At 47.4% G+C, this 16,863-nt stretch overlaps 1 protein-coding gene across 3 annotated transcripts in view; it reads left to right on the plus strand.

Moving 5' to 3' along the window:
* Positions 1–3,413: 3,413 nt before the first annotated feature.
* Positions 3,414–16,863, plus strand: part of DYNC2I1 (dynein 2 intermediate chain 1) — a 60,071-nt gene continuing 46,621 nt past the window's right edge. For 2 of the 3 annotated variants that reach the window (XM_066385765.1, XM_066385766.1), the window contains exons 1-5: positions 3,414–3,775; positions 6,966–7,019; positions 8,046–8,475; positions 13,140–13,231; positions 13,731–14,039. In XM_066385765.1, coding sequence (XP_066241862.1) covers positions 3,761–3,775; positions 6,966–7,019; positions 8,046–8,475; positions 13,140–13,231; positions 13,731–14,039 — 900 coding nt within the window. In that variant the 5' untranslated portion in view covers positions 3,414–3,760. The remainder of the gene's footprint in view (positions 3,776–6,965; positions 7,020–8,045; positions 8,476–13,139; positions 13,232–13,730; positions 14,040–16,863) is intronic. The other variant, XM_066385764.1, reaches the window with a different exon arrangement.

Here is a 16,863-nt window from a genome sequence, read left to right on the forward strand (position 1 = left end):
CCAATGGAGCCTTGGCTGCGGGAGGGGAAGAGAGAGACAGAGAGGAAGGAGAGGGGGTGGGGTGGAGAAGCAGATGGGCGCTTCTCCTGTGTGCCCTGGCCGGGAATCGAACATGGGACTTCTGCATGCCAGGCCGACGCTCTACCACTGAGCTAACCGGCCAGGGCCTCGTTGTTTCTTTACCTACTGTCCAAATCCAATGCCAACCTGCATGGGCCGGGTGGCTGTGATGGTGGCCGCAGCTACTGGCTTAACAAATGGCGTTGCCAATACTCAGTTTTACAGTTCTCTGGTACCTTACCACATTATCAGCTGTTTTTTTCAGTTGACAGAATGAAACAATGGTTAAGAGAATGACTTGGTATGAGATCATCCACCACCCTAGCTGTGCGACCTCAGGCAAGCAAAAGGCCTGGCCCTCTGGGTGCTTGCACCCAGACCAGCAAAAAGCCTTTTTGGACTCCTCATCTGAAAAACTGTTAACATCCCTACCTCATGTGGGAAGCTGTAAGAATCCAATGAATTACCAAATAAGAGTTTTCATTCAGTACTTCCTTTGGAGCAGTCCCTAAATAAATCAGCTATCATTGATATCACCTTCCTACCTTCCTTTTATGTTCTTCCTAAGTGTTGATAAGTGGAAATGAAAACAGTAGGAGTAATATGTTGAAACTGAGAGTATAATCAAATATAAAAGGCCTACTGGATCTGTTAATTTATCCAAGACAAGGATCTGAGTAAAGGTGCTTTATATCTGGAATACATAGTTGGAGCCATAAAACTGTAAACTGGTTCATTAATAGTATGTGACTCAAAAATTCAGTGTCTGAAACATAAGTTTCATATCTACAGGAAAAAAAAAATCAAAAGCAGATTGCCTGACCAGGAGGTGGTGCAGTGGATAGAGCATCAGCCTGGGATGCTGAGGACCAAGGTTCAAAACCCAGAGGTTGCCGGCTTGAGGGTGGGCTTGCTACCTCGAGTGTGGGATCATAGACATGCCCCCATGGACACTGGCTTAAACCCAAGGTCACTGGCTTGAGCAAGGGGTCACTGGTGTGGCTGGAGCCCCCCAGTCAAGTTACATATGAGGAAGCAATCAATTAACAACCAAAGTGCCACAACTACGATGATGGTTCTCATCTCTCACCCTTCCTGTCTGTCTGTCTGTCTTTAAATAAAACAAAACCTACAGAGACTATCAGTGACATGCTCACTGATGCATTGCTTAACACATGATCTGAGTTTACTCTTTTGTGTGGGTGGTTGGGTGGGTATATGAAAACTTTAAATGTAATCTTTTCTAAGTATCATGTGCATACATACCAAATGCAAAACAGTTTTTGGAAACAGCTGAGTGGGAATTACAAGGTGCCTCACTGGGACGTGCACCTCTCCAACCTGCATGTGATAAAATACACCTAAATGCAGAGCATTGTCTTCATGACTCCTCTCTTGTCTCTTGTGTATAAAAAATCATCCTTTTTTGTTGTTGTTTTGTCTTTGTCTTTTTCCCCCCTCACAGACACAGAGAGATAGATAGATAGGGACAGACAGGAAGGAACGGAGAGAGATGAGAAGCATCAATCATCAGTTTTCCGTTGTGACACCTTAGTTGTTCATTGATTGCTTTCTCATATGTGCCTTGACTGTGGGGCTACAGCAGACCGAGTAACCCCTTGCTTAAGCCAGCGACCTTGGGTCCAAGCTGGTGAGCTTTGCTCAAACCACATGAACCCACACTCAAGCTGGCGACCTCGGGGTCTCGAACCTGGGTCTTCCACATCCCAGCCCGATGCTCTATGCACTGTGCCACCACCTGGTCAGGCATCCTTTTTTTAAATTTTTTTTTACAGAGACAGAGAGTCATAGAGAAGGATAGATAGGGACAGACAGACAGGAACGGAGAGAGTTGAGAAGCATCAATCATTAGTTTTTCGTTGTGACACCTTAGTTGTTCATTGATTGTTTTCTCATATGTGTCTTGACCATGGGCCTTCAGCAGACCAAGTAACCCCTTGCTCGAGACAGAGACCCTGGTTCCAAGCTGGTGAGCTTTGCTCAAACCAGAGGAGCCCACACTCAAGCTGGCGACCTCGGGGTCTCGAACCTGGGTCTTCCACATCCCAGTCCGATGCTCTATCAACTGAGCCACTTTCTGGCCAGGCAAAAAGTCATCTAGTAGAGACTTTTTTTTTTTAAGTGAGAAGAGGGGAGATGGTTAGAAAGCCTCCTGCATGCACCCAGACCAGGATCCACCCCCTAGATTGGGGCCGATGGTCAAATCAATCCAGCTATCCTAATTGCCTGGATGCTTGAACCAATCTCGCCACTGGCTGCCAGAGGGAGAGAACGGGAAGTGGGAGGGGAAAAGAAGAATATAGTGGTTTCTCAGTTGTGCCCTGACCAAGGATTGAACCCTGGACATCCATATACTGGGCCAATGCTCCATCCACAGAGCCAAGTGGGCAGAGGCAAGACCACTTTTTCAAATACATTGATTCCTACCATTCTTACATGGTTTTCTTTTCTTTTTTTTCCAGGGACAGAGAGAGAGAGAGACAGACAGACAGACAGGAATGGATTGAGATGAGAAGCATCAATCATCAGTTTCTCGTTGCGACACCTTAGTTGTTCATTGATTGCTTTCTCATATGTGTCTTGACCGCGGGCCTTCAGCAGACTGAGTAACCCCTTGCTCGAGCCAGTGACCTTGGGTACAAGCTGGTGAGCTTTTTGCTCAAGCCAGATGAGCCCGCGCTCAAGCTGGTGACCTCGGGGTCTCGGTCCTGGGTCCTCTGCATCCCAATCTGATGCTCTATCCACTGCGCCACCGCCTGGTTAGGCTTACATGGTATGTTTTATCAAATTACAACATAAGGGGAAATAATCAGTGAAGTGCAAAGCCGTATACAGATGAAAAGCCCTTTCCATCACTGGCGCTAAATCTGCAAAGTCTGACACTGTCTCAGGGCCTGGACATACCACCTTTCCAAGCGGCAGGTCAGGCGGGGACTCTGATGATCCAGGTGCCAGCAGGCGAAGTGGAGGCGGTTAAGCGGCAGCTGACGCTGCAACTGTGCCTCATTTTCCTTTTTTACTTTATTTTTTAAATTTTATTTATTTATTCATTTTAGAGAGGACAGTTAGAGTGTGTGTGTGTGTGTGTGTGTGTGAGAGAGAGAGAGAAAGAGAGAGAGAGAGAGAGAGAGAGAGAAGGGGGGAGGAGCAGGAAGCATCAACTCCCATATATGCCTTGACCAGGCAAGCCCAGGGTTTTGAACCGGTGACCTACGCATTCCAGATCAATGCTTTATCCACTGCGCCACCACAGGTCAGGCCTCATTTTCCTCTTTTAGCTTCGCTCCTGCCAGCCCCACAATGGGGTCAGCCCAGCTTCCTTCCCGCACCCACGGCTGCACCGCCTGACACAGGACAGGGTGAGAGACCCAGGCTTCGCCAGCCTCCTTCCGGGGCCCCCTCCCTTTGGGGCCTGGGTAGTGTCAAGCAAGCGATCGCTCAGCCCTCCGCTGCTCGTGCCTGCCGGTTGCTAGGAGTCAGGAACACGCAGGCGCGTTGGGGAAGGCGCGAGGCATGCCGGGCCAGCGATAGCTCGACTCTCCGTTGCTTGAGTCTGCCGGTTGCTAGGAGTAGGCGACGCCAGCCGGCAGAAGGTACAAAGCCGCGGGCCTCTTACCCCACCCTCGGACAGCGCTTGCGGCGCCGAGCGAGACGCGACTTCCCTGGTCTGTGAGCGGCAATGGAGCGCGGGAAGGTGGGTGCACACGGGCTGCGCGTCTTCTCACCTGCGGGACGGAATCTCTGGGAAGTTTGCGAAACTTGGTTAACTCCTATTTGTGAGCATCGGGGTTGGAGGTCAAAGCCTCCCGTTACTGCTGAGCTCCGGGAATTCCGTTGGGCAGGCGTCCGCGTGTGCGGTTTCAGAGCCAATGCACAGTGGACTGCCTCCTCCTTCCAACCCTAACCCTTGATGTCCACAAACTCCCTGGCCTCTGTGTTCTTCTATCCATTTCCCTCCTGTTTTCTTAAGTTATCGACTAGCCTGTTTCCTGTGATTTGTTGGCAGGTTAAATGAGAGACAGAGACAGTCAGAGAGAGGGAGAGACATGATGAGAAGCATTAATTCTTCACTGCAGCATCAGCATCTTAGTTGTTCATATGTGCCTTGACTGGGCGGCTACAGCAGAGTGAATGACCCCTTTCTCAAGCCAGCGACCTTTGGGCTCAAGCCAGCAACCATGGGGTCATGTATACTATGATCCCACACTCAAGCCAGCGACCCCTGGGCTCAAGCTGGATGAGCCCGTGCTCAAGCGGGCGACCTTGGAGTTTCGAACCTGTGTCCTTCGCATCCCAGTGCTATGCTCTATCCACTGTGCCACCGCCTGGTCAGGCGGCAGGTTAATTTTTAAAACTGAAAACCGGCCTGACCTGTGGTGGCGCAGTGAATAAAGCGTCGACCTGGAAATGCTGAGGTCGCCGGTTTGAAACCCTGGGCTTGCCTGGTCAAGGCACATATGGGAGTTGATGCTTCCAGCTCCTCCCCCCTTCTCTTTCTCTGTCTCTCTCTCCTCTGTCTCTCTCCTCTCTAAAAATGAATAAATAAAATTAAAAAAAAAAATTAAAAAAAACAAAAAAAAAAACTGAAAACCAAACACTGTAATGTAGTATGATCATGTGAACAGTGTTCACTGCAGGCTTAAGCATTGTGATTGGACTGATAATGTTATTGTTGACATTTGATCGTCACTTGTAAAATGAAAACTCGAGTTTACCTTCTCTGTGAGGGCATCCTCGTGTGTGTGTGTGTGTGTGTGTGTGTGTGTGTGTGTGTGTGTGTCTCCCGCTTTCGACTTTCTGCAGTCTCTTTCTGGAACTCTGATTTAGCCTCGTGTTAGATGCTGGATGGTGGCTTATATTTTCCATCTCTTTGTCTTTTTTTTTTCTTTGTCTTTTTTTTATGTGTATGTATTCTGGGAGATTCCTCCAACTTGATCGTTAGCCTTATCTATTTGAATATTTTACTTTGTTAATATTAAGAATTCTTGTTCTCATATTCCTCCTTTTTGTAACATGTTTTAATATGTGCTTGTATTTCTTTTTCTTTTTTCTATTTCTTTTGTTTTACCGAGTCAGAGAGAGGGATAGACAGGGACAGACAGACAGGAACGGAAAGAGATGAGAAGCATCAATCATCAGTTTTTCGTTGCGACACCTTAGTTGTTCATTGATTGCTTTCTCATATGTGACTTGACTGCGGGCCTTCAGCAGACCGATTAACCCCTTGCTCGAGCCAGCGACCTTGGGTCCAAGTTGGTGAGCTTTGCTCAAACCAGATGAGTCCGTGCTCAAGCTGGAGACCTCAGGGTCTTGAACCTGGGTCCTTCCTCATCCCAGTCTGACGCTGTATCCACTGTGCCACTGCCTGGTCAGGCTGTGCTTGTATTTTTAAAATCTCTCTGAGATAAAACTTTTATGCCTTTTTAAATAAAGTATTTTATTTTCTTGAGTTTTTTTTTTAATTTTTGTTATTTTGTTTTGTTTTCTTGAGTCATTTTTTAGTGTCATTTTCCCTATTTATCTTGATTCCTTTCTCTTTTATGTATGATTTTCTCAAATGCCTGATTGACTTTTCGTATTTATAAATGAAGCATCGGATTAATTAAAGTTTTTTTGAGTGTCAGGGAAGGGTGGTGAGGACTGCGTGTTGCCTATGCTAAGCCTGAGCCTTGAAGCAAGATGGACATTTACTATATGAAGTGGTTAATGGAATACATTCTGTAATTATTTGTAGGTTATTTTAGACTAGTGAATAATTTTTTAAAATCTTTATTTCTCTTACCTTTTATTCCAGTAGATAAATAGTAATTTCTTTTTTTTTGTTGTTTGGTGTTTTTTTTTGTATTTTTCTGAAGTTGGAAATGGGGAGGCAGTCAGACAGACCCCCGCATGCGCCGACCGGGATCCACCCGGCATGCACACCAGGGGGCGATGCTCTGCCCATTTAGGGCGTTGCTCTGTTGCAACCAGAGCCATTCTAGTGCCTGAGGCAGAGGCCATGGAGCCATCCTCAGCACCTGGGCCAACTTTGCTCCAACGGAGCCTTGGCTGCGGGAGGGGAAGAGAGAGAGAGAGGAAGGAGAGGGGAAGGGGTGGAGAAGCAGATGTGCGCTTCTCCTGTGTGCCCTGGCCTGGAATCGAACCCGGGATTTCTGCACGCCAGGCTGACGCTCTACCACTGAGCCAATCAGCCAGGGCCTAAATAGTAATTTCTTGCAATTTAAGGTTTGTCACTGCCTGACCTGTGGAAGCACAGTGGGTAAAGCATCGACCTGGAACTCTGAAGTCACTGGTTCAAAATCCTAGGCTTGCCTAGTCAAGGCACCTATGGGAGTTGATGCTTCCTGCTCCTCCCTGTTCTCCTTCTCTCTCTCTCTCTCTCTCTCCCCCCTCCCCCCCCCTCTCTCTTTCTCTCTTCTCTAAAATGAATAAATAAAATCTTTTTTTAAAGGGGTTGTCACTAAGATGGCCTAATGAAAAGCAGCTTACTAGAGCTTGCAAAATTGGTTATTTTATTTTTTATTTTATTTTATTTTATTTTTTTACGTACATTATCACATTTATTCCTAAAAACAACCATAAGGAGTTAGGTGCTATTATTGGCTCCATGTTTCAGAAACAGAGATGTAGGGAACTTAAATAATTTGGCCAAGTTCCCACATCTAGGCTATGAAATATACCTATGGTGAGACCAAGGGTTTTCAGTTTAACGGAGAAAAGGGTCATTTAACAAAAATGCAGACTGAATAATGATCCAAAACTTTGCCAAGGATTCCCTATGGGACATTAGGGAAATTTAACTGGAACAAACACATTCTCTTTTTTTTTTTCAAAATTGGTTATTTTAAACTTGGAAAATTCTAACTTTATACTTTCCTTTATAGAGAAGAACCAAAGATGATACATGGAAAGCAGATGACCTCAGAAAACACCTTTGGGTAATGTCTTTCTTTCTCTCTTTCTTTTTAATTTATTGATTGATTCTAGACAGAGAGAGGAAGGGAGAGAAGGAGGGAGGGACATTCATTTGTTTTCTACTCAGTTGTGCACTCATTGGTTGCTTCCCATGTGTGCCCTGACCGCTCCATAGAACTAACCAGTCAGGGCCTGGGTAATGTATTTCAAAGATTTGAGCCAGGGTCCAATTGGACAGTTTTACCTCATTCTCAGCTGTGCACAGCTTTGCTTCCATGTAGCTCGTTTCAGGGGCTTTTCTTTTTATTTTTTTTTATTATTTATTTATTTATTTATTTATTTTTACAGAGACAGAGAGGGAAGAGAGAGATAGAGACAAAGGAAAGGGGGAAGGGTGGAGAAGCAGATGGATGCATCTCCTGTGTGCCCTGGCTGGGAATCAAACTCGGGACTTCCACACGCCAAGCCTACACTCTACCACAGCAAACCAGTCAGGGCCTGGAGGGTCCTTGTTCTTTGGGTGCGACCCAGGTGGACTGTGTCCCAGAGACTGTGACATAGCCTTAGTATCTTGTTCTTTTTTATTTTAATCCATGAAGTGTTTTAGATTTGACTTCACATCAAATGTGAATGTGTCTTATAAGTAGCCACTGGTATCCAGTCTTAGAAATGCTAACGATGACTCCACCTACATGGGTGTGGAGATTTCTCCTGCCCTTCCTGCTTGGGGAGTGTGGGACTCAGTGGCAACTGGTGTTTTTTTTTTTGTTGTTGTTGTTTGTTTTTTTAATTGATTTGGAGAGGGAGAGAGAGGAGAGAGAGAGAGAGAGAGAAAGAGAAGCATCGATTTGATGCTCCACTTGTTTATGTATTTATTCATTGGTTGGTTCCTGTATGTGCCCTGACCTGGGATCAGAACCACAATCTTGGTGTATGGAACAGTGCTCTTACCAACTGAGCTACCCAGACAGGGCCAGTTGGAGTTTGTTAAGGCCCTTCACTGAGTGTAGCTATCACATTCAGAAACCCCTTCCTTTCTCTTGTTTTAGGCTGCACAGTCAGGTAGTCCAAGGGAGGATAAGAAACATAAGGAAAAGAAGCTACATAAGGACTCAGAAACAAACATCCTAGAATCCAAGGAGCAGAAGCTCAGGGACCCAGACGAGGATGCCAAGCACAGACAGAGGGCAGTGGACAGGGATGGGCACAGCTCTAAGGAGCATCCTCGTGGGGACAGAGACAGGGAGAAGCGGCACGAGAGAAGAAGGGACTCTCGGGACCGGGATAGAGAGAAGCCGAGGAACAAGGCCCGAGAGCAGGACGTGGACAAGCACCAGAGCCGAGGCAAAGACCAGGAGAGGGACCGAGAGCACCGAGTACAGAGGGAGGAGCCCAGGCCACGGGCCACTCACCACAACCTGCTGGGTTTGGATGCACACCGATCGCCCGCAAGCCTGTCGGAGCACAGGATACGGTCAGGTACGTGCCCTGGGTTGTGGGGTTCCCATCCCAGGGCCTGTCTTGTGGGGCATGCTTCTTTGAAGTGCTCGCCTCACTCCTCATGTCGTTCTCTCCCTTCGTTGTTAGATGCCTCGGTTTTGCATTTGGTTGTGCCCTTGCTGAACTGTGCGCTTTGCACAGTGGTTTCCTTTTAAGTATTTTAATACTCATTTCAGTGAATGAAAGAAGTAACAATTTTCTCATGGTTTGCTAGAGTTTTACTATTGAAACATGTGTCAGGTTAATTTCAGATTATCTCAAGAAATCTCAATCCACATTGTAGACAAACAAAAGTATGCTCTTTAATAAAAGATTCTTCAGAAGGATTGGTATCATTTTAAGCAATATTTAACTATATATTTGGAGTCCTAGGATTTCTAAGATAAATGTGCATTCCCCCCTCCATCATGGAAGTTGGTTCCCCTCCCCCAAGTGAGAAGCGAGGGAGGTGTGGGGCGCAGACAGACTCCCCGCATGTGTCCGACCTGGATCCACCCGGCATGCCCACCAGGGGGCGATGCTCTGCCCACCTGGGCTGTTGCTCCACTGCGACTGGAGCCATTCTAGCACCTGAGGCAGAGGGCATGGAGCTGTCCTCAGTGCCTGAGCCAACTTTGCTCCAATGGAGCCTCGGCTGTGGGAGGGGAAGGCTCAGCTGTGGGAGGGGAAGGGAGAGACAGAGAAAGGAGAAGGGGAAGGACAGAGAAGCAGATGGGTGCTTCTCCTGCGTGCCCTGACCGGGAATCAAACCTGGGACTTCCACATGCTGGGCTGATGCTCTACCTCTGAGCCAACTAGCCAGCACTGGATTTATTTTTATTATTTGTTATTATACACATAATACATGCTTTTCTTTTTTTACATACTTCTTATAAAAAAAAACAAAACACAAATTAATCAGTGTAAACAAAAAAGGAAGATATGTGTAGTTGTCTTAAAACCACCTGGAAGGTCCAAAGGCCTGGCTGTGGAGATAAGCCACCTGCTGTGCCTAGGCCCTACAGCTGCCTGTAGACCTGCCCCATTCAGGTGAGGTTCCAGGAATGTGTGGTGCACTTAAACTTATGGGTAGGCAAAAAAAAAAAAAAAGAAAAAAAAAAAAAAAGAAAAAAAGGCCCTGGCTGCTGGTTGGCTCAGTGGTAGAGCGTCAGCCTGGCGTGCAGAAGTCCCGGGTTCGATTCCCAGCCAGGGCACACAAGAGAAGCGCCCATCTGCTTTTCCACCCCTCCCCCTCTCCTTCCTCTCTGTCTCTCTCTTCCCCACCCGCAGCTGAGGCTCCATTGGAGCAAAGGTGGCCCGGGTGCTGGGGATGGCTCCTCGGCCTCTGCCCCAGGCGCTAGAGTGGCTCTGGTCCTGGTAAAGCGACGCCCCTGAGGGGCAGAGCATCGCCCCCTGGTGGGCAGAGCGTTGCCCCCTGGTGGGTGTGCCGGGTGGATCCCGGTCGGGCGCATGCGGGAGTCTGTCTGACTGCCTCTCCCCGTTTCTAGCTTCAGAAAAATACAAAAAAAAACAAAAAAAAACTTATGGGTAGGTGCTGTGTTAACCAGGTGACATCATCCAGTCTCATCATTTTATTTCTTTTTTTTTATACAGGGACAGAGATAGAGTCAGAGGGATAGATAGGGACAGACAGACAGGAATGGAGAGAGATGAGAAGCATCAATCATCAGTTTTTTGTTTTGACACCTTTGTTATTCATTGATTGCTTTCTCATATGTGCCTTGACCGCGGGCCTTCAGCAGATCAAGTAACCCCTTGCTTGAGCCAGTGACCTTGGGTCCAAGCTGGTGAGCTTTTTTGCTCAAGCTCTTGACCTCGGGGTCTTGAACCTGGGTCCTCCACATCCCAGTCCAACGCTCTATCCACTGCGCCACCGCCTGGTCAGGCCCAGTCTCATCATTTTAAATCCCATTTGTCAGATCCTGATTTCCAAGTGTGGTCCCCACCTGGGCCTCATCCCTCAGTAACAGGCCTGTGTATCCTCTTGTACTCTGTTGTTTGACACATGTGGCAAACATCATGCTCCCCAAACTGAACTTCTGACAACCCTGCAATGTATGTTCCCCACAGCCTGACCCAGGGGCACCTGCATTCTTTTGTCCTCAGGCCAGAACACCTGGGGCTTACCCCACCCCCATGTTTTTTCTCCAGTCTTTAGGAACCTAGTCCTCTCACCCTCCCCTCAGGCCTCCCCCATAGTGTGCACTCCAGGGAAACCCCACCCCTTGTTTTTTTTTGTTTTTTGGGTTTGTTTGTTTTTTTGTATTTTTCTGAAGCTGGAAACGGGGAGGCAGTCAGACAGACTTCCACATGCGCCCAACCAGGATCCACCCGGCATGCCCACCAGGGGGCGATGCTCTGCCCATCTGGGGCATCGTTCTGTTGCAACCAGAGCCATTCTAGTGCCTGAGGCAGAGGCCACAGAGCCATCTTCAGCGCCCGGGCCAACTTTGCTCCAAAGGAGCCTCGGCTGCAGGAGGGGAAGAGAAAGACAGAGAGGAAGGAGAGGAGGAGGGGTGGAGAAGCAGATGGATGCCTCTCCTCTGTGCCCTGGCTGGAAATCGAACTCAGGACTCCTGCACGCCAGGCCGACGGTCTACCACTGAGCCAACCGGCCAGGGCCCCCCACCCCTTGTTTTGAGATTTTGGACCTCAGGCTACTAGGCAAGTGGTCAGTGCTCAGCAAATGTGTTTTGAACTAATGAACTTGTTTCAATGATCTCTGAATGTTTAATTCAGTCTTCATCTTTTATTTTTTATTTATTTATTTGTTTGTTTGTTTTTGTGACAGAGAGAAACAGAGAGAGGCACAGATAGGGACAGACAGGGAGAGAGATGAGAAGCATCAATTTTTTTTTTTTGAGAAGCATCAATTCTTTTTTTTTTTTAAAATGTTTATTTATTGATTTTAGAGAGAGAGGAAGGAAGAGAGAGAGAGAGAGAGAGAGAGAGAGAGAGGAACATCAATCTGTTCCTGCATGTGCCCAGACCAGGGACCGAACTGGCAACCTCTGTGCTTCGGGACGATGTTCTAACCAACTGAGCTAACTGGCCAGGGCGAGAAGCATCAATTCTTTTTTTTTATTTTTTTTTTTATGTTCACTTTGTTTTTGTTTTTTTTTAAATTTTTTTTAAATTTTATTTATTCATTTTAGAGAAGGGGGGAGAGAGGGAGGGAAGGAGCAGGAAGCATCAATTCCATATGTGCCTTGACTGGGCAAGCCCAGGGTTCGAACCGGTGACCTTAGCGTTCCAGGTTGACACTTTATCCACTGCGCCACCACAAGTCAGGCGCATCAATTCTTAGTTGTAGCTCCTTTTTCTCCTTAGTTGTTTATTGATTGCTTTCTCATATGTGCCTTGACAGGGGAGCGCCTGTAGAGCGAGTGATCCCTTGCTCAAGTCAGCAACCTTGGGCTCAAGCCAGTGACCTTGAGCTTCAAGCCAGCAACCCCGTGCTCAAACTGGTGAGCCTGTGCTCAAGCTGGCAACCTCTGGATTTTGAACCTGGGTCCTCTGCGTCCCAGTCCGATGCTCTATCCACTGTGCCACCACCTGGTCAGGCAGTCCTCATCTTTTATTTCTTAATTTGAGAGAGAGAGAGAGAAACATTGATTTGTTGTTCCACCTATCTGTGCATTCATTGGTTGCTCCTTATGTGTTCTTACTAGGGATTGAACCTGCAGCCTTGGCATGTTGGGATGACAGTTGAACCAACTGAGCGACACAGCCAGGGCCTGTCTTCATCTTTTAAAATATTGAATCTCTTTATTTTAAGCCTAATGACTTTTGTGCAGATTCAAAGTTAAAGTCTAGGTTTTGCTATTGAACAATGCTGTGTGTGTTGCAGTGATTGTATGTGACTGTACTGGTCCCCGTGGCCTCTCCTGCAAGTTTGGGTGGGGGTCGGTGGCAGCAACGGTGCTGCAGGTTTCGTCCTCATTACAGGGTGTCCTGCCTCTGCAGCACCCTCAGCAGTGATGTCACCCCACTCTTCCCAAGGTGGCATTAACTCTCTTTCAGCTGAGCACTTGGTGGAAACATCTGCCCCACAGGGTCAGTTTTTCTGGGCCAGCTGCACGGTGCTGAGCACCTCTGTCAGTTGCACAGAGTACCTCTGAGTTTCCAGCAGATAGTCTTACATTTGCCAGGTTGCCTCATTAACAATTGCCACTGTCATCTCCTTTATTCCATTTTTTGTTTAGATTCTAGAACTTTCCGTTCCTTTTTTTTTTTTTTTTTAGCAGGAAGGGAAAGAGATGAGAAGCATCAACTTGTTGCGGTACTTCAGTTGTTCATTGACTGTTTCTCATACGTGCCTTGACTGAGGGGCTCCAGCTGAGCCAGTGACCCCTTGCTCATGCCAGGGACCTTGGGCTTTAAGCCTGTGACCTTTGGTCTCAAGCCAGTGACCTCAGTGTTCCAGGTTAATGCTCTATCAAAATTATCACCACCGTTCAGGCTAGAACTTTCCATTCTTGAGATTGTAGAATGTGTTATAATTGAAGAATATGTTTTTGTGTGTTATCACATAATTCTGTAATGCAAGATATACAGTAAAGGCTACAGCAAGATGTTAGAAGACCTTTTTGATGTCTGAAGTTTGAGAATGTTAAAGTACATTTTTTTGTTTGTTTTTGTAGTAAGTAAAGTAAGAACTGAAGAGAAGAAGAGGAGAGATGAGGACTCTGGAAGAAGAGATGAAGAGAGAGAGAGAAGATACAGAGAAAGGAAGGTAGGTACGTGGACTAGGCCCCAAATGCTGCAAGGTAGATGACATGTTATTATTAGAGGCATTGTGGGAATTTTTGTAACATTGACTTGAAGGCCTGAAAACACATCCGGGAGGTAAACTCTGTATTTATTCATAATTATTTTTTTATGCTCATTTCTGGAAATGAACCTGCTGGATCAGAGTAAATATAGACGTCCCCAATTCTCCTTACATAAGGGCTTTAGTTATTTATGTTATCAAGGTACTATCCCTGTGTCCTTAGCAACTGTGTCCTGGGTGGCATCATGACTCATGAGACCGGTGCTTGTGGCATTGGTAGGCTTCTGGTGGGTATGTCCTGTGTTGATGTGTGACAGTGAGTGTGTAAGAAAGTCTCTGCAGCAGGATGGAAGACTGGTGGACAGTGAGGGTTTTGGCCTTCCTTGCCTTTGTGTCACATACACGAAAGACAGCGTGTGCATTTATATGCTCATGTACTTTTCATTATGTCCCATCATAGTTGCAGTATGGTGACAGCCAGGACAACCCCCTTGAGTACTGGCTTTATAAAGAGGACAGTGAAAGAAGACACAGGAAGCACAAAGAGCCCGATCAAGGGAAGAAGCATCAAGAGAAAAGCAGCATAAGAGAAAAAAGAGAGAAATATTCAAAAGAAAAAAGCAGTGCACTCTTCGGAAAGGAAGGGGAAGAAAGACACAAGGAGAAACGACACAGAGAAGGCTTTCGTGTTAATGACGAGAGGCACCGAGGCAGCATGGACAGAAAAGAGAGGTCACTGAAAGAAGAGCATAGGGAAAGGGAGCCCAAGGTACGTGTCCTGGTGTTTCCTATCCTTGTGGCTGTCCTGAGCAGCATCCCTAGAGCTGGAGGCACGTCCAAGTGCAGCCGGGCAGAGAGCCTGTAGCTGAGAGTCTTGCCTTGTGGGACGGGATTCACATCCATGTTGTGTGGTCAGTATATAGAGACCCTGACCTAGGACATAGGAAGCACTTTCTTTTTTTTCTTTTTTTTTTTTTTTTTTTGTATTTTTCTGAAGTTGGAAACAGGAAGGCAGTCAGACAGACTCCCGCATGCGCCCAACTAGGATCCACCCGGCATGCCCACCAGGAGGCGATGCTCTGCCCATCTGGGCCGTTGCTCTGTTGCATCCAGAGCTATTCTAGTGCCTGAGGCAGAGGCCGTAGAGCCATCCTCAGCACCTGGGCCAACTTTGCTCCAATGCTGTGGGAGGGGAAGAGAGAGACAGAGAGGAAGGAGAGGGGGAGGGGTGGAGAAGCAGATGTGCGCTTCTCCTGTGTGCCCTGGCCTGGAATCGAACCCGGGACAACTGCACGCCAGGCCGACACTCTACCACTGAGCCAACCGGCCAAGGCTGGATGCACTTTAAACACACGTTCAGAAATCTGTCATAAAATTTTTGAAATTTAACATTGAAGAAGAGGCTGATTTCTTTTTGTGGAAGAGACAGAGAATCAGAGAGAGGGACAGACAGACAGGAAGGGAGAGAGATGAGAAACATCAATTCCTTGTTGCAGTTCCTTAGTTGTTCATTGATTGCTTTCTCATATGGGCCTTGACCAGGGGGCTACAGCAGACCGAGTGACCCCCCGCTTGAGCCAGCGACCTTGGGTCCAAGCTGGTTAGCTTTGTTCAAACCAGATGAGCCTGCACTCAAGCTGGCGACCTTGGGGTCCGGAACCTGGGTCCTCCACATCACAGTCTGATGCTCTGTTCACTGCACCACTCCTGATCAGGCGAAGAGGCTGATATTTTTAAAGTGGAATTTAAGTGAATAATTTAGAAAATGTTTCAACCATAATTGGTAGTCTGTTTTCAAACAAAACGAAAAACAACACATACACAAAACTGTTGATTGCGTGAGGAAGGTTTAGTTTTCCTCCCATGTGTGTTATGGAAAACTCTTCATTTCCTTCTTGGTGGCACACTGTGCTGTCCCTACTTTTATTTTTTATTTATTTATTTTTTTTACAGAGAGAGAGAGTCAGAGAGAGGGAGAGATAGAGACAGACAGACAGGAACAGAGAGAGATGAGAAGCATCAATCATCAGGTTTTCGTTGTGACACCTTAGTTCATTGATTGCTTTCTCATATGTGCCTTGACCGTGAGCCTTCAGCAGACTGAGTAAGCCCTTGCTCGAGCCAGTGACCTTGGGTCCAAGCTGGTGAGCTTTTGCTCAAACCAGATGAGCCTGCACTCAAGCTGGCGACCTCGGGGTCTTGAACCTGGGTCCTCCACATCCCAGTCCAACGCTCTATCCACTGCACCACCACCCGGTCAGGCTGTCCCCACTTTTTTTTTTTCTTTTTTTTTTAAGATGAAACACATAACACTTGATTAATGTTATTATTATAAGTGTTTGTTTCTTTCTTTTTTAAATTTTATTTTAGATTTTATTTATTCATTTTTTTATTTTTTTAAATTTATTTTTATTTTTATTTATTCATTTTAGAGAGGAGAGAGGGAGACAGGGGGGAGGAGCTGGAAGCATCAACTCCCATATGTGCCTTGACCAGGCAAGCCCAGGGTTTTGAACCGGCGACCTCAGTATTTCCAGGTCGACGCTTTATCCACTGCGCCACCACAGGTCAGGCTCAATTCAATTCATTTTTAGAGAGAAAGGAGAGAGAGAGTGAGAGAGAGAGAGAGAGAGAGAGGTAGAGAGAGAGAGAGAAGGGAGGAGGAGCAGGAAGCATCAATTTCCATATGTGCTTTGACCAGGCAAGCCCAGGGCTTTGAACCGGCGACCTCAGTGTTCCAGGTCGACGCTTTATCCACTGTGCCACTACAGGTCAGGCTCTTAAAAGTTTTTTTTTTTTCTTTCTTTTTTTTTTTTTTTCTGAAGCTGGAAACGGGGAGAGACAGTCAGAAAGACTCCCGCATGCGCCCGACCGGGATCCACCCGGCACGCCCACCAGGGGCGATGCTCTGCCCCTCCGGGGCGTCGCTCTGCCTCGACCAGAGCCACTCTAGCACCTGGGGCAGAGGCCAAGGAGACATCCCCAGCGCCCGGGCCATCTTTGCTCCAATGGAGCCTTGGCTGCGGGAGGGAAGAGAGAGACAGAGAGGAAGGAGAGGGGGAGGGGTGGAGAAGCAAAAGGGCGCTTCTCATATGTGCCCTGGCCGGGAATCAAACCCGGGTCCCCCGCACGCCAGGCCGACACTCTACCGCTGAGCCAACCAGCCAGGGCCTGTCCCCACTTTTATACACTGAATAATTTGACACAGTGGTATCTCAAAGCTGTGCCTTCCTTGTACCAGTGACCACAGCAGGGGCTGGTCGTCAGCTATCCCATGCAGGGTCATTGTACCCACCCCTCTTACTGGCACTAGGCACGAAGTACCATCATCTCCCCGTTTCCAAGAGGAGAGACTGAGACACAGAGAGTCTCCCCATCGGTACAGTTCAGCCGGACCTGAGTCCCTACCCTCTGAGAGCAGCTTCTCCATGGATGGGAGAGTAAGGGGGCCTGTGGATGCTCTGGAGACCCCCTCAGCTGCTGACCTGGCTGTGCTCTGTCCCTCAGCATAGCCGCAATGAAGGCTTCTCTGCGTGGAAGCTGGCTCCAAGGCCTGGAAGTGAAGTCTTTGTGGTAAGGGGAGCATGTGACGC

The sequence above is a fragment of the Saccopteryx leptura genome, chromosome 5, assembly GCF_036850995.1.
Source record: "Saccopteryx leptura isolate mSacLep1 chromosome 5, mSacLep1_pri_phased_curated, whole genome shotgun sequence".
NCBI classification, from domain to species: Eukaryota; Metazoa; Chordata; class Mammalia; order Chiroptera; family Emballonuridae; genus Saccopteryx; species Saccopteryx leptura.